The following is a 27,248-nucleotide window of genomic DNA, read 5'->3' as shown; positions in this document are numbered from 1 at the left end:
TCCATCAATTGAATTGTAAAGGGATTTTTTTTTTTACCAGTTAACAATATTCAAATCAATCAAGTTGACTTATCAAAGGAGTGATGACGTCAATCTCTCCCTCTTTAGCATCCATGTATAAAGACTTCCAAATTTAGAAGGAAAAAATCATTAATCCTGAACTTGGTTCTTGCATAGTTGCAAAACAGTAAAGACAACAAGATTTGAAAGAGGGAATACACCACATGTAGTATGAAGGACTGCAATTGAATCAGAATGACTTAGCCACGTTTCACAAAAGGTAAAGTTTGTCTAAAAGTCCATTGAGTATAATTCCATTGATTATTACACAGTAGAGCACATTCCATAAAGTGATCTGGCCAATGCGAATGGGAATGTAAGTATGATTTTAGTAAAGATTTTATCTTTGTGAAACACAGGCCCCCAACAAAAAAAAATGAGCTCATGTTTTATTCTGAATTGGAAAGGCCACTTTACATTCAAAGGCCACTGAAGTATTTTTGGCAAATGAATCCCATTATAGGCATATCAAAGGGCTCAATAAAAAATTCCATCTAAACAAAATGAATGTGATCTCGTGTAATACAAATGGCATCAGTCAAATAAATAAAATAAATGTTACTATAAAGTTACTGAAACTATCTGCATTCAAACTTTGATTAATCACTTCTTGGCTTTATAACATGTAATTTATAAGTCTTTGGAAAACCATGTACCATAAATTACATTTGATTACAAATATTGGTTTAATATGTTAGTGTTGAACAGCCCTGTGGTTGAATTTATTTCATTAAATAGGAGGTCATCTTTAACTGTTAATTAAAAAGATTTGATCAAGAAACCCTTTGAAGTTACCGAAGCAGGACTTGTGATATAATTGCGAACACTCGTAAGAAAAGTAATACAGGTGAGATTAAGTTGCAGGATATGCATATGATTTTTTTGGGGCAATCTCTGTACAAAGCCTTTGGGAAATGGTTAGATATATATTCCTGCATATGACTCTTGGCAAATAAAAAAAAGGAGAAACTTAATTCCTCTTCGCCATCTCTAATCCTGAGATTCAGTTTGACACTTAACTAATGATGAAGAAGAAACTCAAATTCCATGTCGTTCACATTTTTGTCAACATCCCATAATGCTGAATGCTGTCTGCAATGAAGTGGATGATTTAATCTCCTTCGATGCCAGCTCTATCATCTTCTCATGGAATGAATTTATATGATGTTGAGCAGAGCAAGGATCGCATCCATCGCTATCCTCTCTCTCTTTCTCTCTTTCTTTCTTCAGCTGACTGTAATCAGTTCAACATTACACCACACTACAACTATAGAGGGCAGCATGGACTATGACGCTGGTTTAGTGGGTTGTAAATCAGTCCAGACTTGGATCATCTGATCAAGACCATAGAGATAACCATCCTCATGATTGCCCTCCACCCATGGCGTCCGGTGGTCGTTCGTGCAGTTGTCAGGGAGGGGTGTGGTCTTTCCGAAGTCGATCATCCAAACGCACGCTTTGCCCGTCCTATCGTGAACAAACAGGAGGGAACTGCCTATGACCTGCAAGAGAAATAAAAGATAAGAATAAAAGTACAAATAAATGATGATCAATTGAAAGATCATTTTGACCTAATTTTGCTTTCATTGTCTAAATGGTCATATTTTCCATAAAATAGTCCAATTTCAATTTCCTCATTAACCCAAAGCCAGGAATAAACACGTAAAACATTGGGCATTGAGCTGCCCACAACATGGAAGCCACTAAGGGCACATTTCCTTTAAAAAGATAAGAAAATTCAAAACTAGATCACAAAAAATAAACAAGCAATTAGTGTTGAAAAATATATATATGATATATAATAAATATATATATAGCAGCCCAATAACTATGGTGATGCCCACACATTTCTTATTTTTGTTTTGAAATGCATATTTCTTTCACAGGAAAAAGAAACAAACACATGATTACTCTAATTGCTCTAGGCTATAATTAGTTTGTAGGCTCTAACTACCAACTGCAACAACGGAATGAAATTATGAAATTGGTCTTTTTTTAGTACTCTACTTTAGTTTCCGGTTTTAAGGCAAAAGTAAGGTTGAATCCCAAGGTCTATCCTCAAATTATATCTTAAAAGAAGAAATTATCTGTTGCTGTTATTTGCGTGTTAGGAAGTCTGGATTATATAAAATGATAATATATATGATAATTTCTTTCAGATTGAACTGCAAATGCTACAACATACGCTGTTGCATCACAGATATGAATTATGGTAAAAATCAACTCCATTGTGATCAAAACTCATTATCTACTGATTCACTTTCTAAACATGCATTTATTAATTTTATTTTTTGTATCATTTAAATTTTTGACCTCAAATGAAATTTCTCATATAATTTTTACTTCAAACTGATTTTGTATGAATTTACGTTGAAAAGAGAAAACTTTGTGAGAATTAAAGAAAATAAATATTTATCTGAATGAATACATAGAAAACATGTGAAAACAATAGTAAAAGTCTTCCACAAATGTCACAAGTGCTAGAATTTTTAGAAAACATTAAAATATCACAAGTCAATCTGTATATATTTTAAGAGTCAATGAATGATAAAAATATTTTTGCAGGTTCATTCTGTTTCTAATTATTTTCTTTAAAAAATCTGAACCCCTTTTAGTTGATATTAACTTTCACATAATTCAGAAGTTGATCTACCAACTGTCACTTATTATACATTTTTTAATTTTTATTTTTTAAATGATTTTTTTTAACCAGACTAATTGAAGTACGTTACAATCTAACTATATCACATCAACTAGAAATTGAATTTCAACAACACTTTCTTTGACCAAAGACTAAAAATATTTGCTATGTCATTTACAAGAAAGTACTCTGCTTTTGGCTTTACGACAGATGTAACTATAAGTGCTATGGTTGATGTACTTATCCTATTAATAAAACCTTGGTTAATATTACTATTCTTTTCAGATGTGATTCAAGTATCATTTTGATCTTACGGAAGTGTAGTGGCATTTTTTTTGTTCCAGTTGATTCTTTGCGAAAATTTCAGGTCTGATTTTTGTTCATATCTATATAGAACACTCTCTGGAATGTTTCGATTTTTCTCCAAAAAGGGTTATTTAAGCCCTTGTCTTAAATATCTCATGATTGAATATCAGAAATTTAGACAAAGATTATATCCTGAACATTGCTTGCTTGAAAAAGTGGTTTGACTAAAAATAAATTAACTAAAAAAATGCAGATATTTTGTTTTCATCAGGTATCCTATCAATAAACTTTTCATGTCCAATCACAAAATTCATCCAATAAACACATTTTTATATCATATCCTTAACATAATAGCTGTCTACAAGCATACACAACCTAGTGATGCATTGGAAAAGTAATATGATTTTTTTTCTTATATTTTTATTTACCTATTTATCTTCTTTCTTTTTTTTTTTTTGGGGGGGGAGGAGCAGGGATGACCATAACTTAAAATAGGCATAAATAATTTGACGCACCTCATGATTGCTAAAGAATGGTGATGCTTCTAACGTTGCTCGGATTGCCTTGAGTCTTCTGATATATCTAGCTTGGACTTCTGAATCACCGTCTAAGAAGAAGTTGAAGCTCTCACTAATCTGATCTCTCGTCTTTGTTGTCTTGAAGTCTCGACTGGAGTGACCATCGCCTTTCTGCAGTGGATATAAATTATAATTCAGTTAAGGTTGAAATATGTGTAAGTCAGTATTCTGTAAGATTATATTCTATTTTATACAGAGCATAAATGTACATGAGAGTAACAGGAAAATTCAAATTCACACTGAGAATAAAAGAAAATGTCTTTAAAAAGTAAAAGCGGGAAAGATAATTCATGAACTATGTGAACTGCATCAAGCAATAAATCAGAATGAAATAAAAGACAAAACTCCTGAGCTTTGCTAAGCCAACTTTGTCAAAAAATCAGGGCCCTGTATTATAAAGATTTGGTGTGGATTTCAAATATGAAAGAACAATTTTGATTGGGTCCTGGTCACTAGCGTGACCAAAATACACATGCAACAATGATCTTGATTGGTTATTGCCCTTTAGCCATTGATTTCATTCCTTTGGGCTAAATAGCTCAGACTGCATCAACTTGTCTTGATGAAGACAGGAATCTGGATTTGTTTTTTCTCTCTCTTTGAAGGTCGGGTCTGGGACTTCTCGACCTGACTTATAAATTTGATGAGACAGAGTTTCTACTTTTCTTCCTAATTCACTTTCATCTTCTTGTTTGCCTTTTCAAATGTAAGCACTTTAAATTTTTCAAAAACTCGAGTTTTATTAATCTACTAAGCTTTATTGGGGTTTAGGAAAAATATGTATTTCATTTATGTCAACTACTGTTCAATGGATAAATACAGATATGATTGAATTAAAAAAAAGAAATTATATCTGCTAAAAAGGGAAATCCATGTTTTTCAGAAAAAAGAGGGGAAAAGGGAGGAAAAAGAAAAGATAAAAAGGAGAAAAAAACTTAATAAAGAAAAGAGAAATGAAGTGGGAGAAAGTAGAGAAAAGGGAAGAATATATAGAATACAATGAGAGTGAGAAGTAATGCAAGACAGGGGAGAGGATGGGTTAAGTAATCATTTTTATTATTTATTTTATTTTCAATAGATGAAATGAACAGATTCTACTGAAAGCTATTATTTCCATGACTTCATAGATCTAATTTGACAGGTTTTGATCTATTGAATGACTCCTCATTTAAATTGAAAGGAACGTCAAGTGATGATGCTCTCCACACTAATACTAAACCAGAGCTGTCAGCTCTTACAAAAGATGTCATAAAACAAACTACTTGATGTATGACAGTTTGTAAATCTGATTTTCTCAAAGAGTTTCGTTCATCTATAGATTAGGGTTTAGAAGCCACATGTGATGTTCATATGGAGATCATCACACCTCTTTCCTACAGAATACCTCACCCCCCCCAAAAAAAAGGGAAAAATAAAAACCCCTCCTGCCAAGTAATGATGCACTGTTCAATGCTGCCAAAGCAAAAACAAATTTAACAATCCACAAATACATAAAAAAGCATGACATAATTCAAACGAAGTCATCTGATTTGATTCAAAATTGAAATTAAAATGTACCTTCCTCATGATAAGTACCCGATCAATTTGCATTAGCTTAACATTGTGAAAGATTGTTATCAAAGTGATAAAATGTATACGACCCCCCCCCTATCTTTATAATCCCCACTAAAAAAAAAGTTTAATTACCTTTATGCCTTCTATCCTAAAGCCTAGAGTTGCTGAAGAGCTGACATACTCCCTCCATTGCATGTAACGGGGTTTGATGACGGCTTGTCTATTGTTCTCTTCTTCTGTTGGCTCATTAGGATCAATCTCAATCATCTTCTGGTACATGTCCTAAAGAGATTGAAGAAAAATTTTAAAAAATACATAATTAAACCTCATTATTCTTAAAGGGGTCTGTCAGTCAATGATGTAATTTGCATAGTGAGAGTCCTCTAATAGATGAAGTGAATGCATGAATGTTGTTATACAGTAGAGTTTAACTCAGTTAATAAATTTTATAATTCTATCAGGGATATCATTGCGAATACATCATCAAACTGTTGCATTCTGGGTAATGAAACAGGAACTATTTGGGCAGTTCAGGACTCTAGGAAATGCTGTTCAATGTGGTTGTGATACACTGCCTTTAACATTAACTTCATCAGAATGAACTGTTCTATGACAAAGCAGTGAAAAGACGTTATCCATTTATTAATTTCCTTTCATACAATTTCATTTCATATTTCATTTGATAAGACAAATAAATGCTGAACATTAATTGAATGATGTAATAAGTCAATGTCAACATGTTCAGTACAATTCAGAAAGATAGATTTTGTATCATATTTAGTCGTCATGAAAAGTCATGCAAATTACATGTAAATTATCAGGCTCACTTTTATATTTGTGTCTTTTGTTATGTTTGTTTAGGGTTGTATGGTTTTGTTAATGCTTAATTTATTTTATATGTCTCATCTTGTTATACATTTGAAATATGCTCTCTTTTTATGTTTTTTTTTGTATATTACTTGGTTTTAATTGTTTGTATTATTGGTGGCAGCATTTCATAAGACTTCAATGTTCTTTCAAGCTGTCTCCACATTCTATTTTATTGTATATATATTTTTACATTGTAATTGTTTTTTATTTAGTTTTTAATGAAATAAATTGAAATTGAAAGGAACACTATAGTTTCAACCATTTCTACATGTTCTATTGTCAGACATGTGTCAAAAGAGAATTAATGCTGGGGTTAACGTACATGATGCGCCATCTTTTTACTTTACACTCACCAAATAAAATACTGAAATGCATTTAATCTATTTGGAATTTCTTATCTCTAAATATGCATTTTTTTCTGGTATTCATCACTGATGTTCATATTACTGCATAAAAATAAATTCCCAAATGACTCCAAACGTATGGCATTTCTAACGAACCAAAGCCAGTACTTACTTTGATATATTACATTAAATATTGCAAGACGAACCTTCCCTTAGCAGAAAAAGAAATAATGCAATAGGCCGCAAAGAAATTGCTCTCCATATTGCAAAATCTTGATGCATCCCCTATTCAACTTGTTACCATGGCAACCAAACTAAAAGCTTTGGATGTGTGAACAATGGGGATTGCTGCCTCCATTAAAACGAGAGTGACAGGTAATGCATGGATTGTCCATTTTCATTACCGCAACATATTCTATGTATTCCTTTTGATGTTATCAATTCATGATCTCTTGCAATATACTGATGATATACAGCATTATTTTTCCCAGCTGACATTGGAACGCATTTGTATGAATTATGTGCATTCAAAGTGATAAAAAAGTGTTTGCATTATTCATTGCATTAGGTGTATAGCACTCAAAAACATGTTACGAAACGTGCAAATATTTTCACCTGTGTAATATGGTCATGTGAGATCAAATGGTTTACTTTATGGAAAAAAAGTGTCTGGCGCAAGTCCTGAAATAAAGTTTTCTTTCCACTTTGTATTTTGTGCCCCCTGAATGAAAGGCCCGGGCACATACCCCTTGCCCACCCAAAACAAATACATAGGGAGTGATGTGTAAAATATATATTAATACGTCAAATATTGACCCTAATGCAAACTTTCTCTAGAGCTTTTTATTTTTTTTGTTTAACAGAGCTATGATTCCTTTTTAAAAATAATATATTTAAGAAATAATCAAATACGTCTTTAGGAGAGAACATGAAAGCTTTCCTGGAATGAAAATTCACCCCTCTACATGTATGCAATCTTGCATTACAAAGGTCAAATTTAGATTTAGAGCAGATAAAATCTTGCATATTTAATTAAGAAATCGGTGACAGACTGGCTCATATTTTTTTACCATTTCAAAATGGGATGTTTCCAGTGCTTATACAAGATATTTTTGTTGAATTGATTCCATCTTAATACATAGATTAACTCATGATTGAAATGATGAAAGTTACAAGAATATTAATTACCCAGCTTACACATATACAATTACATTAATGGTCACAAATGACCATGTTTTGTGATTACGTAATAATAGGACAAAAATAACATGATTCTTGATCAGATTTAACTTGACTGCAAATAGTGATATGAAAATATGTTCTTATTTCAAAAACTCATAAATTGAGTGTTACGAACCAAAGAAACTAATTTCTTTAAAATCGGCTAAAAATATCACTTTCACACTTTGAAATAAGAAAGTGATGAAAAAAGGAGAAATAAGACAATCGATTTACACAGAAAGATAAATGAAAAATGTTTATATTTGGTAAATCATAAATAGTTTAAGATGCTCGAATAGGGAAGCAGTTCTCGGTATTCCATTTGTAATTTTATACTTCAGTGAAATATATTAATTTTTTTTCACCTAAAATTCTCCTTGATCTACTGTCCAAAATGCAATTTCTTGCAGTGAAGAAAACGTATCAAGGACATAAAATATAGATTGCCATTTTAGGATGGAGTATTTGATATTCTCACAGTAGGGAGTTTTAAAGTGTATTCTCCATGGGTATAGTTGATTTTAGACGTTGAAAGATACGAGGAGCAGGGATATTTGCCATTCTCAAGCAAACTTTAAGGAACGGGTACCTTGTATCATACTTTTCTACTTGAAGCAGTAACTTTGAGATTACTTTTGTTTAGTTCAGCAGAGGTGTACTGCTGTGAAGTTGCATATCATACCAATTTTTAAGGATCATTTCAAAATAAAAATACTTTTATTTTATCAAGAAATTCCTCTGTATAAGCACTTTTGGAATAATAAGCATGAAGAAGAGTAACAAAAAGAGTCACAATTATACCCCATGGATAGGTAATCATTCAAGCCTTATCCTGAGTTAAGAGACTTCAGGATAAAAACGTCACAACTCTCTAGCTGCACATTCCTGCATACACTGTTACGTGTGTATAGGGACAGTGATTTTCCGCGATCGCGGAAAACGGACGGAATTCACGGAATCGGCTGTTTGAAACGGAAAGTGGCTTTTCAAACGGAAAATCACGGAAAACACGTTTTTTCTCAAAATGCACAAAAAAGCAACAGAAATTAATCCCAAATCCTCAACAAAATACTAATATCAACTGAAAAAACACGATCTCACTTTGCAACAACATTCATGACAATTAACACATCGTAACTACACTCGAGCCTCTCCATCACTCGATCGTATCCAATTTGTAGTTTACACTTACGTCCGCATAGAAGGCAGAATCCGGCCGTGTGTTGCTGCCCTCTGCGTTCGGTCATAATATAATGATCACGGTGATTCATCAAATCCAAAATGGCGGATATTCGGAAGTCGTCGACTGCTCAAAACGATGTCCGAAAAGTCCCCAAATCAGCAATAAAATCCCATTTAACAATAAAATAATGCTAATAATATGAAAGGTGAGAATATATTAATGTTGATTATGTTTCCCTAATTTATTTTTGAGCTCGAATCTCTTCGATTAAAATGGATTTTAAAGCGAAGTTAGTACATTGGTAGATGCAAATTTTGAGCAGCGCTAGCATTTTGACATCGCTACTCGTTGCGTATTGGTTTTCTATGTAAACGGAATTGTCAATTTTTCTTGTACACAAAGTCTATGGGGAAACGGAATTTCCGTTTCCAGACATGCTGAAACGGAATTTGAGATTTTCTGAAACGGAAAAGGCAATTTTTAGAAACGGAAAATCACTGTCCCTATGTGTACTATTGTGAAGTATGTGAATACCCCCCTCCTCTACATACACACACCCTTTGTGGCTCAATATCTCAGAAATATATATCTTTTTGAGAAAGCATTTGTATTTTGTCCTTCCATAATACCTTAAGAAAAAATCAAATTGCCATGTTAGACATTAAATTTTCATCTAAATTTTCATATAAGTATCACCTTGCTTTTATCAACATCTTTATAGAGAAAACTAGAAGATACCTCCACCACATAAAAAATACAAACCTTTCTGAGTTTTGGCTTTTCCCTTGCTTTCATGAGTTCTTCTTCCAGATATGTTCTATCAAAACACAAAAATGAAAAGAAAAATACATAAGCATTTAGCAATATTGTAGCTTACCCTTCATTACATCATTCACTTATCTGTCCTGATTACTGTTAAAGTCACTGTGAAAGTTGAAAGCAAGAATTAACCAACCAGCAAAATAAAAGAGAGATTGCAATCAGAGGTATGAATATTCATGTTATTTTAGAAAACCTAGGGATACACTTATCTTTTCATCATCATTTTGGGATTATCAGATCATGGTAATCTCATAAATTACAGACTCAGTGCTTGAGCCTGCATGAATAAGTAGCCCCTTGTAAACAAGATACTTAAACATGAAACCAAAGCTGCTGAGATGAGGTTTTGTTTTGCTGACGTAGGTTATCAATGCAATGTTCTGAATGAAACCGTTTAGATAGCGAGAGTTTGGCGACTTTGGCTTTTGTCTACTTACATCAAGGAAATGGACAATGATTGGTCTAATTTCCTTATCATCCTTTCACTTTTTATTTGTTTTAAACAAACAATATTTCATCTAGCACTAACGATTGCGAGATAAAGGCATTTGAATTTTTTGAGAAAAAGAACAGTGCTTTTTAGTTTGATATCATCACACATAACATAAACAACAGAAACAGAAAATAATAAGAGTGACAGAAAGACAGAACACAAAAAGAGCAGGGGTAGGCAAAAGAGAGATCAATAAACATAGAAATGAGAAGAGATAATAAAGAGGGTTGAGGTTAAAAGAGGAAGAAAAAGAACGAATAATAAAGGTCAAATCATATTTTCAAAAATTGTTTTACATATACTCTGTTCATTACACCTGTTTAAAGAATAATATTGAATTGACAATAGTATAATGGAAACACCCAACGTTTAACCCAGTTACATGCGATGGTCAATATATAGGCCAGTTTGCATTGGCCACTCACCTCGTTCCCATCTTGCAGTCCATGACAGAGGGGTTGTCAAATTCTCCTAGAAGATCTTGCATTTGAACATATTCTGATAATAACAAGATGGTTAAGGAAAATATCTGCATAAACATTTGGCAGAATTTATTTCATCTCATACGTGCACCTTTAAATACCACGCTTTTGAGCAGGAATCTTGCTTTTAAGGTGTTCTGTGTTTTTTTTTCACAGCAGCTAAGCTTTCCTGTATTGTTCATTGTTTTGTTTTGTTGATGATGAAATGTGAGGATGAGCAATGAAGTCTCCATACTTTGAACCACAAGGACTGGGGTTCAAATCCTATCGCAGCACTCGTGTCCTTTGGCAAGACATTTTCTACATTTGCCATTCTCCACCCAGGTGTAGTAAATGGGTACCCGAAAGAAGGAATTCCTTGAATGCTCGAGCGTCCAATTAGAATAGCAGTGCTTACGCTGGGGTAATAGTACGCAGCACTTAGAAACATTTGTATTAAGCGCTATATAAATGTTGCATATTATTATTATTATTATGAATAGATGATTGCAGGGTTCTTGTATGAAAGATGAGGTTGCAATGTTTGATGCCAAAATTGCAAAGAAATATAATACGGAATAATTCAAATAGATTACAAATAAACTTTTGTCCGCATGACCAAAATTTAACATGAAGTAATAAAAGCAAGTTACTGAAATCAAGATCTAATCCATGTATACAGTTAAACAAATTATTTCATACATTTTGTGAAGCGAAGTACAATGTAGAAAGAAAATCAAATCAGAAAACAGTACATGGTTATCATTAAATTTCTGTACGATTAAAATTAGTGACTGTTGTTTTTAACAGGATTTGACTTGAAATCAATCACTTGAAAATGCACACTTCTCAATTTTGACATAAAAGGATACTTTCTGAATTCCTCTCTACAATTCCTTTGTATTCTGGTATATACGGTCTTAGAACGTCTGACATTAATGAACTCAACGCAGTCTGTTCCTTAGGGCAGTATTTCTTGAGGATTGTACCATATTCACCAGCTTTAAAGTTACCTGCAGAATGATTAAGAAAATAGAAGAAAATGAGTTAAGATCTCTGATGAATACATCCAGGCCTGTAAGAAATAATTTCAGGGAAATGTCTAGGGTTTTATTCCTAAACCCTTACAAGGCTGGGTCTGCAGCTTGTACCTTGGACAATGTTCTAACTAGCATATTAAGATCTTAAGAATACTGACCCAGTATAAATAATAATAATAAATAATATAGCATTTGTACAGCAGCATATATCACCCTTGCTATGTGCTCAAGGCGCTCCTATATTACCAAGATATTCACTTTTATGATTTCTCTTCATAGGGAACTATAAACATTACAATTTGTAAGATTAAATATACACTTGGATCCTTAATGTTAATTTTGCTATTTCAGTAAATTATCTGTCTTTGTTAAAATCACCTAACACTTTTTTTTCATACATCATGTCCTGAGTTTGGTATGTAATAGATAAATTTGGATATATTAAATCAAATAAATCTAATCAAATTTCAAGAGAAGTTTTCAGTGTTTTCAATCACAAACTTTTATTGAAAAAGAATATCAGAAAAAACACCTAACAGATTGAAAAAGGTCCATACACTTTGCCTTGGCTGAAAAGAGCCAAAAGAGCTTAGCATTTACTATTTCACTTAAAGGGCAATAGTAATTGATATCACACTTCTTCAGACCATTTTGGCTCTGGAACAGACATTGAATAATAAATTGCACCTTGCAATTATGATAATAGGCTCTCTGAGCAGTCATTATAATGGATAGATACACTAATGCTTCCTAATCAGCAAAAATGTCAGAAAATAATTGAGTTTGGAATACAAGGATACATGAATGCACAAATCTTTCAGAAAATTGGAAAAGGAACAGAATTATCTGAATACAGTACTAGGGATTTACGTTAACTGGCATTGAAAAAGGGTTGCTTGGATACATTATACTGTCATATCATAAACAGACTGATAGTGATATACAGAGCATTCAGTATCAGCAATATTGCTCTGGAAAATGTCAATCATTTACAAAGAAGATAATTATGTAATTCCAGTCCACATTGCTCTAATTAAGTACACTGCTCACTGATTTATTCATCTAAAAACAAACTTGGTTCATGATAATATCAGTGAATTTCTCACAAAAAATTCCAAGGGTGGTAATATAATTCTACAGAATATTTTTCCAGGTAAACTGCAAAGATAGTGGCATGGATTTGGAAGGGAAAGAATAAATCTGCTTCAGGGACTGCAATTACCATCAAGCATAGTACATGACAATACAGCAGATGATCATTGCCTTGAGAAAGCAATTACGAAGCTGTCTATATTTCTCTGTATCTTCTTTGAGTTCTTTTCTCAAAGCGAAGATTACGATGGATCTAATGAGTCTTCGTAATGATATTTTACATCCCACCCGTAATGGAAATAAACCACCTTAATATCCTCGCCAAAAGGGAAGCAAAAAGAGCAGGGAAAATTGAAGCAGGCAGGATGGAGGAATTTACACCATCCCTATCAAGAAATATACCTGATAATTTTTTTTTATCATGAATACATTTTACAAACTGTCAATGCATATATTTAGCCTACTTGAAAAGTAAGTACTTGTAATATCTCCAAGAAAATACTTGCCTTACAGTAGGAACTTTCCAAAATAAGTGAATTTTCACATGATTTTTTTAAGGGCACCTGGGCGCCGTAACACAAAGGTTAGCGATTAATCGCTAAATGAAATGACCAATCAAGATCCTCGTTGCATGCGCAATTTGCTAAGTAGACTGACTATGAACCAATCAGAACTATTCTTTGAAATTAGCGATCAATCGCAAACCTTTGTGTTACGGGACCCAGGTCATAAACTTTGCAAAAACAAATTTCAAGAACTTTTATCCCATCAGAGAGATGAGGCAGAATGAACATAATTCTTTATAGAAATATGATTCTCGTATGGGCAGGTGTCGATGTGCAAAATAATTATCAGGAACATTATTTTGAGGTCTGTTAAAAACTTGTAATTTACAGATATTTTTAAAGATCAAGCCGGTGTGAATACACTTTCTAATGGCTTTCTATAATGGCAGTTTTGATGTCTCTATCAAGCAATTTTCTGCCATGTTTGAGGTTTTTAATGCATATTTCCTTCAGGCAAGGATATGTTTTGAAAGAATAATAATAAAAAAAATCAACAAACTTGCTTGAGAATAAAGGGAAAATCTTACAAGTAGAAAAGTTTGAAAAACCACTGAATAATTAAATATGGAGGAAAAGGGAAAAATGCATTTACATTTGCATTAAGGTCTGTCAAGCTAACAATATTAACCAAATTTGAATGACTCTTGTGCTTACTCAGAAGTTTGTATGTGTAGAAATCATAAAAAAATATATATAATTACTAAAAATAACAATTCAGCTACCACTACTTTTCCAACTGAAATTAGCTAAAAACTGATGAAACAAAATGTGACAGAGAATGCAAATAAAAAGAGAATATGCTGTTTCACTCAAATCAATTAAAGATAATTGTCTTTGTAGAATTATTGCCATCATTCGGCTAGTAATTTTAGTAATGTCCCTAATTTTGGCTTGTATGTGGTTAGGCCTATTAGGATTGGATGATAACTCGCTATTTTAAGGGACTTAATCGCTGGGCCAGGACCTCCGGGTTTAGTGTTCACTTGCGGGTCCAGGATGACGTCAAAGCTTACAGGGCGATGACAGCAGTAACGTCACCACAGCGAGCAGTGCACCCCTTCATGTGTGACAGGTGGCTAACAATAACCCCATTCACACCACTGAGGGAAATAAGGTAAACCACACAAATATTAAATGACAAAGAGAATTACTATTCAATTTAATACAACAAACGTTTATAGTAGTTGCAATTTGAATGTTCAAAGATAGTCAATATAGTACAGACAAATAAAGTAGGTCTATGAGAGTGATAATTCATTCTCACTATTTGTCTTTTTGAGTGGAAAACTACAATATCCCCCAAAAGATCCATAAAGTTTGGTGCAAATAAGTGGTACCTTTATCAAAGAGCCATGTTCACACAGTACTAAAGGATATTGCTTGTTACTTGACTGAGTTATTAATTAGAGACTGGTTTATTAAAAGTAAAGCATAAGCGAGTAGTCATTAAAACATTGTTGTGGATAAGATATGAAGAAATACATTCTGATTTTTCAAAACTTCCATCAAGTAATCTTTTCTTGATTATTTAATAATAATAATAAAACACCTAAAAGAGGCAAAACAAAGGTAGTAAGTCTTTCATTTCCTTTTTTTACAATCATCAACTTGGCCTATTTATGCCAGAATCTTATTTTTATATCAAAATAGCTTCAATGGTAACTGCTTGACTTGTTTTAAGAAAGTATAAATTTCATCCCTGCTGGGATGGATACATATTCAGGCACAAGATCAAAATATCTTTTTTTTTTTGAGCTACAAACTATTACCGTCAAAGACAAGATTCTCGTCGCCTTTTCTACGTTTTAATCCATTCCTTACGTCAGCAAGTCATAAAACATTTATCGTCATGCTTTGTCTTTGCGTCCACTAACTCAGAGTGACAATGAAGCTTGCAATTTGAGGAAGGAATTATTTCCAACACACTGAACAAATTGCATGGAAGATATTGAAATGGCAGAAAGCACTCTTTCCAAATTCTTGTGGGAATTCAGTGTCTATTTCATCAATATCATACTGCTTTAAAAGGTCTAAAATAACCTTTGGTGTAGAGGCTCAATATGTTTCAAGACTCATTTCTCTCATGTGGCAACTGAATTTTTTTCTTGAAACATGATATTTGAGAGGTCCATATTGAATTGGCGTGTGCAAATAGCGCATATGCCCATTCTCATTGCAGTTTGAAATATGCTTTTTTTTACTATTAAACCCAGGCATACCCATGGTTTAGTGGTTCTAACACCTCATAAACAGTGGGTCCTAGATTCAATTGCTGACGAACTTACAGTTACACCAAACACTAAGCATGGGACCTCTGGCCTTTCAACCCGATACTTACAAGAATAAAAACAAGGGTTATTAATAATGTTGGTGAAAGATGAGCATCATGAGCTAATATAAAGGTTTACCAGTAATTCTGTTCATTAATACGCTACAGTATGTGCCTATGTTTTTTTCCTGTTTTCCTCCATTTGTTATTTCTGTTTGCCGTTATTAATGTAGTAATAATTACCTCATTAATAACCTCATTATTACCGTTAATCATTGCTGCAGTTTTTATTGTATCATGATGCAATGTTGATTTGTTATTCTTTAACTATCATTTCAGAACAGTACTATGTCATGGCTTCTTCATGTCAATTTACGTTGTGTTCACTGCTCTTAACTTTTAGAATCATAACACATTCTGACAGCGATAACTATTACTAATGTAAAGATTACAAACCACAAGAATAAAAGCACCAACTTTAGCAGACAAACACGATCAGAGTTCTAGATGCCATATTGATTGTGTCCTTTTCCAAACTCTTGAACTCTGATCTGTTTCGGATTTGCAGCAGCCCCCATAGCTGCTGTGAAAATGACGTCAAGACACCAGGGATGGGATAGAAGGTCATATAACAATTCTCTTTTGACTCATACTTAAAGAGCATGTCAACAAGTCTTCAAAAGATCAGAGGAAAGAGTGAGCTATGTCTCCGGATATATGTAACTCTAAAAAGTTCTGTCATTTTACAAATCTGTATACAAACATGTTTAAAAATCCAAATAATTTTTCTCATTTGTTGATAATTTTTATTAACTCTACGTGAGTTTGAAATGTTTATACTTCTTGATTTGTATGTTTTTTATGAAGATTGTGGTAAATAAAGTTTCAATTCAATGTACATAATAATGCAAAGTTTAAAAGATATTTAATATCATTCACTTGACCGGTATAACATGGAAGAAATTCTTGGTTCTACAATATTTCCAGTTCCAACCATGGATCCTAATAGAATCTTAGTCATTAAATGAATTGTCAAATGGTGTTTGATGATGGTTCAAAGTAAATTTCAAAAACTCCACAAACCTTTACTGCTTCTCTTTTCATATTAAAAAAATCACCTCAAGTAAAACAAACAAAGATCCAGAGAAAATCCTTTCCTTCATAAACATTAAAACATATTTAATTTAGATTTTTTTAAATTCTATGACCTAAAATTTCTTAAAGGGTATCTATAAACATAAAGTTACTAATGCATTCTGTAACCGTTTAAAATGTTATGGATCACTGAGGCTCAAAAGCTCGGGTAGGAAAGGCAACTTCCGTTTGGAAGAAATGTCACATCCGACAGGCTTCTTTTCCCCAAATAACTTAGCACTTATAGTTTTTGAAAACTAAAATAGTTAATGCAAGGAGTTTCAAAATACCTTCTGCAATTTAAAGATTGATACTATACCCACATTTTCAAGAGCTGTCAGTTTCTATTTCATCAAAATCTTCATAACATCTTGAACTTTTGAAATCAGTGCATAACTTTCAAACTATTGAAAAGAGTGGACACACCCTATTAGGGTGGTTCTAATGTCAATGAAAACTTTTCCAAAGGGCAGGCAGGAAGCCCAAGTGTGAATGCGTCATAATGATGACATTTAACTTTCCTTAATATCTAGTCATATTGTCAGGATCGATAACATCCTGCATTGTAGAAAGAGACAATTTTGATATCTATTCCTTGATATGTAAAATTGGAATATAAAAAACATCTTTGACATCTTTTGAACTATTCTACAAATCAAATTTAAAAAATTCCCTTAAACTAAAGTAAAATTGAAAATGGTATCATCCGAATGCTTTCTCCTTAAATCTCATAACTATTTGAGTTATTAAAAAAAGGATATTACAACAGCTTCTGGAAAGGGAAAATACATTCCACTCAACAGGGAGATCTAATTTCTTAAATGAAATATATCATTTCTCATAATTCGTTTGATATTCTTCACAAGAAAAAGACATGATGATTAACTAATGCTGTTTAAACTTTTATAAACAACTTGTTTCAAGGTTTAAAAAGTTAAACATAATAGTTGGAGTGACAGGATTAATCAATGTGCTTAAAATTTTGAACAATGTTTTTACAGTGTTGTGTGAAATTGTCTTTTAAAAAGAATATATAAAAATTGTAAGAAAAAAGATTTTTGAGCAAATTGAAATTTGTGAATTAAATTTTGAAAGCAAACTTACACAAAAATATGCAATGGTGTGAATAACCACTGTGAAGTTTGTCCTGACTCATGTGTGCCCCTGTCTGTCTGTTCTGTAACCCTAACACAACCCTGCTTCCATGATCATACTGGATCAACATCAATCAACTATCTTAGGAACATGATATGACAAGACATCAAAACAAAAATTACAGGTGTTGAACATTACTGTATCTATGTTTATTCAATGTTACAATGCTGACATACTATATGCATGATGAAAGCTTGGATACACAGTTTAATGAGAAAACATTAGCATTCTCGCAAGAGTTTAGGGTTTTACTGATGTATTTTCTGGTTAAAGTTCTCATTTACCAAATTTACGCAAATCATGAATCAAGTCTAACTCTTAACAGATGAAGTTTCGCTCTGATGAAAGAATTTTCATTAATTAGATAAATAGGAAACACATTTTCATTCACTCAGAGGGACAGCTGTACTGGTTTCCTTAAAAAGGTTGTAAACAAATTAAAGTTTAATCACTGATATAAATAAATAATCTTTATCCTGTTTCCCAATTACACAAATAACATTTTAACAGCCTGGTTCTTTTCAAATGTTAATTTGGAGGAGGGGTTATGGAGATGGGCACTTATGAAAATGAATGAATTATTTCATTGTGTTGCTGCATGTAAGGCTCATCTGCAAGCAAAATTTGTTTACAGAGGGGTTTTCTCATTTTGGTAAATGAAACAAAATGTCAATTATATAATATATATATATATATATATATATAATATAACATCTAACCAATTTTAATGTTATTGTCTATCTGAATATATTGTACCTGCATGTAGACTGTGCTTGTTGATATGTAGTGACATTTGAATAATTTTACCAAAACATCTATTACATGAGTTATGTTATGTCAAATGATGTTTGTGAGTATGTAATCATTAAATTCAGACAAAATATGACCTGTTTAATCAATAAGCCAATCATTGTGAAGCTATCCCCGCTCACCATAGTATCCAATGAGCATCATTGTCTCTTAATGAGAAGTCTGAGGGCTGTAATAGTAACCAATAGAGACCTTTCGTTTTCTGTGACCAGCCATGTGGACGTACGAGATTAAGGAACTTTGGGAGCACTGCACATGCGCGAAGTAATCTGTGACGAGCCTTCTCGTTCACTGCCCAAATCTGTGACTCGTATTTGAGGGTTTTGACGTCCAGTGTCATAGTGCTCAAACAAGCGCTAGTTCGTACATGATGACGTCATCCAAGCTTAGCAAAAATGAATGAAAACGCATCAACGTTTGAGTTTCATTGATTCAGCAGGGCTGGTAAACTGCAAATTACTGTTTGTTACCAGCTTTTCCATTACATTTAGTGTGTCCTGTTTTCAGACACTACTTATTCAATCTAGGTTATTGATGTTCTATTTCTTTTTTTTTTTTTTTGGGGGGGGGGTTGCGCAAGAGTACAAATGTTGCACCCACAGTCGCCCCATGGTCCGTAGTGTGATGCTAAAGCATGAATACTGACACTAATGTATGCCCAGTTGTACCTATTGCCAAAATATGTTCAGATGCACAGAAAGGTAATTTGCTATTGATTCATATATAAGGCAAAGTAATACTCCGTCACTAGCTTTGTTATATTACATTTCACTACTCAGAGTTCAGATGCATTTTGAATATCCAGTAAATAGCTATACATCGCTAGATATAAAATATGTTAGTCTGAACAGAGGGCTAGGGAAACAATAAGCTAATCAAGTAATACCCTTTTCATAAGCCTATCCACCAATTAGCCGCCTAAGAGTAATGTGGATAATTCAATAAAAATTGCGTTCACAAACTCTGAAAATAAGCCGCATTATTTTTACGAGCACCCGTCCTGAAAAAGGTGGATAATCGTCATGACAACTGGACATGCCCCCTCCGATGCGGCTGTGTTGGAAAAGGGTGACCTTGTGACCATGGCAATTATCCAAATTATTTGGAAAAAGCGTTAATAAACTCAAAATCTTGTTCCGATGCTGCTATTATGCGGATAATAGCAGCATCAAAATAATGCGGATAACTCTGGTCCTCCTCCAATTTTAAGACCAAATTATGCTGCTATTAGCCGCATAATTGGGTTTATGAAAGGGGTATAAGTGTGCATGGTTACTCTCAGAATAGCAGTCAAGATGTCAATGATGGAGAGAGATAGAGGGAAGATGTAATTAATTGGTTTGTTAGAGGAGACTTGTTTTGTTGCAGTTCTTAGGAAATGGCCCTGATTGAAGACTAGGGCCCCTCATCAGGTACATGTAACAATATTGGGTAAATACTTTTGATATATTGTCATTCCGATGAAAATAATTGTAACAAGTCTTAAAAAATGCAGATATCCTACAAAAAAATAATTTGAACAAAATAATATATATTTAGATTCTGCTAATTTTATAGATGTACCTTGCACATAATGCTTTATTGGGGACACTATTTTCTGTTTTGCTCCTGACATGCATCAATATACCTTCTAAATTATTTGTTTCTACTTTTTACCTCAAATTTTGACCTTGCTCATTTTTAATTGGCTGGCATAATATCAGTGTATGTACCTTGTTTAAACTTGGGTATATTTTAAAGAGATTTTTAAGATGCTTATTCCTCTTAAATTTCAAGTTTATCATTAAAGGTCATGCTGGGAGAAAAATAGAATGAAGCTATCCCACAAAAACAAGATATATCAATACTTATTCTTGTTGGTTTTATCCAATTATCAATAATATCATAATCATCATTACCATTGTCACTATTACCAATATTCTTGTTATCCTTATAATTGATATTAAGTATATTTTATCATTATAATCATTGGCATCAGCAGGAAAATTATTTACTACTTAAAATCAAATCTTTAAAGGGGAAGTTCACCCTGAAGAAAAGTTTGTTGTAAAAATAGCAGAAAATAATTAAGATATTGGTGAAGGTTTGAGGAAAATCCATTCAAGATTAAGAAAGTTATTAGAATTTTAAATTTTGGATTTGTGATGTCATAAATGAGCAGCTGCCCCAAATGAAGATGTAATAAAATACATGAATTTCATTATTTTTAATGGTTCCTGATGACTTTATTTTTATTTTGTTTTCATGATCAGATGTGAAATGATTTGTCTATTGATAAGGTACAGTAAAAACCATTTTCTATTTTCTGAGAAAATTACATTTCATTGATTTTTTTATCATTCGCTACGAAGGAATGCTGCTCGCATACAATGTCACAAATCAAATAATCACTATTCTAATATCTTTTTTTTTCTCTGATGGATTTTCTCAAACCTGCAATATTTTAATCCTTTTTCTGCTTTTTGTACAATAAACTTTTTTTGTCAGGGTGAACTTCTCCTTTAATTCTTTGAGAATAAGGTAAGCATTGAACATGTATTTAAATCTATTTTTTAAAGTCATAATATTTCATCAGCTATCATTCCCAGTATATCGGCACTTATGCATGGGTCAAACACTGCAAAATCTGAGGTGTTGAAAATGACACCAGTTGGTGTTTGTAGAGAACTATACCCTATGGTGCAATAATTACAAATAGAGTTTAAACACAACATCAAGAGTGTAAGAAGGTTTTAATATTACACAAGTGTGTTGAACTTACACCATTAATTATGTGTAAACCGACTACTGTGTGGATGTTGGCCCTCTATGCACACGGATTAACACCAGTTTTATTGTGTAGTGTTGAGTCCAAGTATGCCTTGAATACTATCCTCAAGAAAAGCACTTTTCAGTAGGTCACCCTCTCAAAATAGCTTACCTATATCAGGATCTATGTCATAGGGATATATTTATACATCATTCATTTATCTTGAGGTCTAAGCCCGCAGGGGCCAAGAGTTTCCTTGCTAACTTTTGGCACATTGCGGTCACTTGTTTCCTATATCACAGCAACGCAACAGCTGCATGAGGAAGATTTTTTCAAACGAAAAATGATACGATTTTACAGGAAAAGGGGACTGCTTGTCTACGTCATTATGAAAGAAAATAACTTGAAACCTTAGTCCGTCCCCTCATAACAACAAATAAAACCAAAACAAAACAGGGTTGAAAATTGCATGATTATCAAGACCATTAACTTTAAGCTATAAGTCATCTTTTTCCAAATTAACAAACAAGAACAAGGACATTCAAATAAAAAAATGTGAGATGTCATTAATTTTGGTACTCATTAAGGTACGGAATGTGTCAGCTTTCAAAAAAACTAGATGAAAATTAAAAAGAAAAGAATGTTGATTATGTAAGACTTATTTTTCACAGAGCAACCTATTTTCTTGTTTTGTTTAGTTCCAATTGTAATTCTTAGCACACTAATGAGTATCATCATTTATCACTATTTTTTTAATAACCCTGTAGAAGTACAAAAACACAAGAGGTATATTTCTTATTTTGAAATAAGCAGCCATAAAGTTTACAGTTTTGACATTTAAACAGGATCATGAAAAAGCTCTGATTTCACTTCTTTCGCATCTCCCTTCCCGCCTCCTCAATAACCCTTTTTTATCAAGTCGTGTTTTCAGAATGACCAACTTGTTTTCGGTTTTGGAACATTTGATTAGCCCACTCATGATTATGCAGATTACAAATAGCTCTAGCTTTTTCATTACATTAGAAATAGCTCACCATTTACCTCTTGGGGGGTGTACGATAGTTCAAACTAACTCCCTGTAGGATACAACAGTTAACCCACTGAATACTGAATTCTACTGCAATATTGCTCCTCTTTTCAATCATTTTCCCTCAAATCAAATCATAGAAGACCTCTAGTCTACAGCCAAATATTTGAATACAAACAGTTTTGGAGCAGTCAATACATATTGAAAGTCTTAAACCAGGGGTTCAAAACACAAAGTTTGCAATATATTAGTCAGCTGGCACATACCCTTGGTTCTCATAATTCGCAAAATGGATAAAGCGGAGTCTGAAGTAGTAAGACTAGATTCTCTATGTGCTCTAGCTGTCTCTCACAGACAGAGCCTTTGGCATCTAGTCTTCAAAGTAGACAAGTTATTGGTTAAAGTGTCAAATATATGGTCTACGATTGCAGAAGAGCAATAAATCGATAAAAGGTAATGACCAATTAAGATCATTGTTACATGCAAATTTTGTTCACAGCACTGACCAGAAACCAATCAGAAGGGTTCTTTCATATTTGCAACCCATCCATCGCAAACCTTTGTGTTATATACTCCAGATACAGGAAGAGAGGATATATATGTTTTGGTCTGGTAGTAAAATACTTCCACATTGCCAAAAAAGAAGTCATGATTACATACAACAATATGAATTGGATGGTGGTTTTCTCATTATTTTTTGTTAACCTAAGCTGTAACGTGTTCTTTATTTTTCTTTACATGAAGTCGAGTTTAGTAATGTGCTAATGCTTCCCAAGAAACCATGTTTTCAGAAAACATTCAAAATGCTTACTTATTGTGGCCCAATTTTAAATTATGAACATATACTTAGACAGCTACATTGTAATGAGAACTTACCTTGATGACCCGCTAATTGAACCCAGGGATATTTCTTCTTGAAGGATTGGACAAAGGGTGACCAGTGAACCATGTTGCGGATTTTTCTCCAAGAACTTGCCTGTAAGAACAAATAAAAACAAGAGAAGTACACGTCAAGATACCAAATAAATATTAACCATTGATTTCATTAATTTTAATGATATCCTACAATCACCTCAGTCCACATAATATCAATATAATGACCTGAAGGGGAAAATACGGAAGCTAAAAATATCTTGGTACTTTAAAACAGAAAAAAAGGCAATAAATGTTATCAACCTGAATGACATCCATTAATCTGCTGATAATAACAAATCCTGTAGAACTGTGATAGAAAAATCTGCTTCAATGAATTTGGCAAGCACCATTTTCCTTCAGTGCAATGAAAATTTGAAGCCTCATTTCCACAAATATAAACCATTCAAACTTTAGTGAGAATCAAACATTCGTGATCAAGACAACTTAAGATCAATGCATGAGATTGAATGTTATGTGTATAAACAAGAAGATAAATCTGCAAGGAAATCAAAATGAAATCAGAGCTAACCAAGAGGTCCGTTTTTCAGATAAATGCTATGGTTACAATGGCTAATGAAACAGATGTTGCTACTACATGGTTATCATATATATTTAATGACAAGTCAATTGAACTCCTCAAAAAAAAAAATATTTGAAAGCTTACATTACTGTCTATATTCTACATATGTTTTTGGAATCAAAACACAAACAATATTAAAACTAGCAAGCCTACGCAAAGAAAACCAAAACTAGTCGCCCCCAGGAAGATTTTTATACTTCCGGCCATTAACCCTCAATCCAGGACATAAACTAACTCAGTTTCATGCAAAGTTAGTTTCACTTGTAAGAGTATTTTTTTCAATTATGTGTACATGATGAATTAATATTCAGTATCATTTAACGGTGGTAAATAATACGACCCTGGTAAAACCATTTCAATCTATTCTCATCCCATACACAAATGGTGGGAAATGAAATCGAGAATATTGCTGAAGAGTAGTTTCCTTTACCTCTATCAAGAACTGTAAAAATCAAATGATTTTTATTAAGCAATCACTGTATTAAGCAATGTATTTTGGACTTGTGATTTATATCTTAAGTGATGTCTTGAAGCAAATCTTTTTGCGACAGGCCCAGGATGTAGTAGACAGGTTTCAAATGCTAGAAAAGCCACATGGACCCAAAAAATAATCAACTCTATAGCTTCAAGAAAATTACAGACAAAGAAGTTTGATGTGTTAATGAGAGTTGGGGCTGGACTTCCTCCCCAACAACGGAAGACACTGAAACCCAGTATGAAATAATTAGGAAGACCAATTACGAAAACTGAAATTTGCCCTTATTAAGCATTCCACTAGCATGATTTGTAGAGGAAGTGGTTCTTAACGGGGGGGGGGGGGGAACTTTGTAAAGAGGCTAGTTTACTTCAAATAACTTCAAACATAATTTCAATTTGCATTGAAACAGTTTAAACCGATGTACAATGGCAACTTGAGGGATCATTTTTTTTTTCTAATTATCATTTTGGGGTGACTTTCCCCTGTTCCATATGTTACGACTGGTCCTTATCATGCATCCATATTTCACTATTCGGGAATATGAATTTGGGACTGAAATATGTGACTGACACACACGCTTAAATCGATATCCTTTTGTCCCTCGACTGTATCCAAACGGGGGAAAAAATAAATCAAAGTACAATTTTTAGTGAGCTTGCAGCTATTTTCAACATTTCTTTCTCATTATTGAACAAAGATAGGAAATGGAAGTTTGACATGAATACATATCCTTGGCTCAATGACATGCACAGGAAGTTACATCAATGGAATAAAAAGGTAAATATCAATTTTATCATGTCATGCAAAATAACAATCTCATGAAAATGCTTCGGGCAAAGAAAAAACTGTATTGAGATCCACATGAAGTTTGAATACTAAAATGGAAATGAAATTTGACATGATTGAACAAATTTTATTATGTCCAATGGAAGCCGCTTGAAGTGTGCAACCTGTGTCAGCCAGGGGGTCAGCTGTGTGTGAGGAGGGGGATGGGGTATTATGCAGTAGTCTGGCATACTGCTATGTCAGAAGACATCTTCCTTTCACATAATCTTTATAAAGATTTTAGCTTTAAAAAACACACAATGACAATTTGTTAGATGGCTCAAAACTAAACCATATTTGCTACTTAATACCAGTAGTCTCTCAAACATTGTAATCAATGTACAACCAAAATAAAACAAATCATCACTCTAAATATCAAACATGTCAAAATCTTGGAAATCTTTCAAAAAGACAAAATAAATCATAAAAACTAATAAAAGTGCATAAAATAAATATGTTGACAACTCTACTTTGTGTCCAACTTCAATGTATTGTTCATACAGTCCAAGAACTGAAGAAAACACTGAATATTTCTTTAAAATATAATAACCTACCAGTATGAAGACAACACATCCAACAAGTATCTCAACATAAACTTCTGAGGAGAATGAGAGACTTTTCATGGCTGCCACATTAGAAATGAATGAGGTAGATGAAGGAGGGACTGTTTCAGGTCCAGTGAAAGTCCTGGATGGCATAATGAAGAGTTACCAAGAGAAACACAAGAGCTAATCTTCAAACCCAAAGGCACCCCTATAGGTCAACCTTGCATGGGTATGTTGTTCAATTCTCTGATGGAACAATGCAGTTAACTGAACTGGAAGTCTCTGACAAGTGGTGGAAAGTAAGACAGGTGCTCAATCAATGAGATGGATAGACTGCAGCAATGGATGGAAGAGTGATAAATGCAGAGAAACTTTAAGGTTTTGAAGTACAACAACCAATGAAGCTACTCTCTGTCAAGTTGTAGAGTAATGTGGGCAAACTTTCAGCGAGTCAGGGCTATCAATGATTCGGCAGGCACTTTCTAGCTCTTGGCTCTGACGACATCATCAGGGGGAAGGAAATCTCTTGCACTGGGTTGCTAAGCGTTGCTAAGTGACGTCTGTCACTTCCAACTGGCCATTCACACTCGGGTTCTGTATCTCCGCTTGATGAAACGGTGTTTCTTGAGCTTAGCTTTGTGCACAGAGCAAGCATGTGTGCCTCGATGAGTGAGGAAGAGAGGAAGTTTTCACTTATACACCAGAAAAAAAAAATACCTGGATTCTGTTGGTGAAGCCAAGCAAATGCAAGGCAAGGAAAGCAATCAAGCTATCTGAGAAAATATGAACTACACCCTCTACAGTTTGCTGCCTTACAGTTCATTCACTGGAAATACAATTGTTCAAAGAAAATACTTTTCATGTTGATTGAAGTGTAATCTTTCCAAAGATGAAATTGCATGTCTATATAGAACCAATTAGTAAAATAATGCTTCAGCATTTATGGTACTACTCCATTAAAAAGATGGATCCAAAACACATTTATGTAATGCCAATTCAAACCACTTTCCTTGTTTTAGGGGAAAAAATAATTTAAGAAATCCCTTTCGATCATTTACCATCTTCTGAGACATAATGATAAATCCTATACCACACTAATTTTCAATGAATGGAAGAAATCTTTTAAATTGTTACAATCTATTGATGCAGCAAACAATATGAGTCTTGAACTCGCCAAATTTGTTTTACATCACAAAAAGCTGATTTCAGTAAAAAAATATATATATATCATTTACCATTAAAAGTTTTTATCTATATTTCTTGTCAAGCAGTGGAAGTAGTTGCAACAGTAGAAGTAGTACAAGAAGAAGTTGAAGTAGTAGAAGTAGTAGTAGTAGTAGTGATAGAAGTAGTAGTAGTAGTAGTAGTAGTAGTAGTAGTAGTAGTAGTAGTAGTAGTAGAAGTAGTATAGTAGTAGAAGTAGAAGAGTAGCAGTAGTAGTAGTAGTAGTAGTAGTAGTAGTAGTAGTATAGTAGTAGTAGTAGTACCAGCAGCAGAAGCAGCAGTAGAAGGAGCAGTAATAGCAGCAGC

At 33.3% G+C, this 27,248-nt stretch overlaps 1 protein-coding gene across 1 annotated transcript; it reads right to left on the bottom strand.

Annotated features, from left to right (window-relative positions):
* Positions 1-43: 43 nt before the first annotated feature.
* Positions 44-26,125, bottom strand: LOC121419102 (inositol-trisphosphate 3-kinase B-like). Its single transcript, XM_041613413.1, has 8 exons — positions 25,728-26,125; positions 23,252-23,351; positions 11,406-11,546; positions 10,498-10,570; positions 9,520-9,574; positions 5,272-5,421; positions 3,523-3,696; positions 44-1,562 (listed from the first exon to the last, which is right to left on the bottom strand). Exons 1-8 carry the CDS (start codon positions 25,869-25,871, stop codon positions 1,347-1,349), a joined length of 1,053 nt encoding a protein of 350 aa, XP_041469347.1. The 5' UTR covers positions 25,872-26,125; the 3' UTR covers positions 44-1,346.
* Between the last annotated feature and the right edge of the window lie 1,123 nt (positions 26,126-27,248).

The sequence above is a fragment of the Lytechinus variegatus genome, chromosome 7, assembly GCF_018143015.1.
Source record: "Lytechinus variegatus isolate NC3 chromosome 7, Lvar_3.0, whole genome shotgun sequence".
In the NCBI taxonomy this organism is placed as follows: domain Eukaryota; kingdom Metazoa; phylum Echinodermata; class Echinoidea; order Temnopleuroida; family Toxopneustidae; genus Lytechinus; species Lytechinus variegatus.
Note: the sequence above shows the minus strand (reverse complement) of the source record. Positions and strands in the feature narration are given on the sequence as shown.

Excerpts from the sequence above, each read along its gene's own strand:
- LOC121419102 (XM_041613413.1), bottom strand. The coding sequence starts at position 25,871 with ATGCCATCCAGGACTTTCACTGGACCTGAAACAGTCCCTCCTTCATCT. Across the intron at positions 9,575-10,497 it reads GACTGCAAGATGGGAACGAG|AACATATCTGGAAGAAGAAC; the intron begins GTGAGTGGCCAA and ends GTGTTTTGATAG. Across the intron at positions 5,422-9,519 it reads AAAAGCCAAAACTCAGAAAG|GACATGTACCAGAAGATGAT; the intron begins GTTTGTATTTTT and ends CAATCTCTTTAG.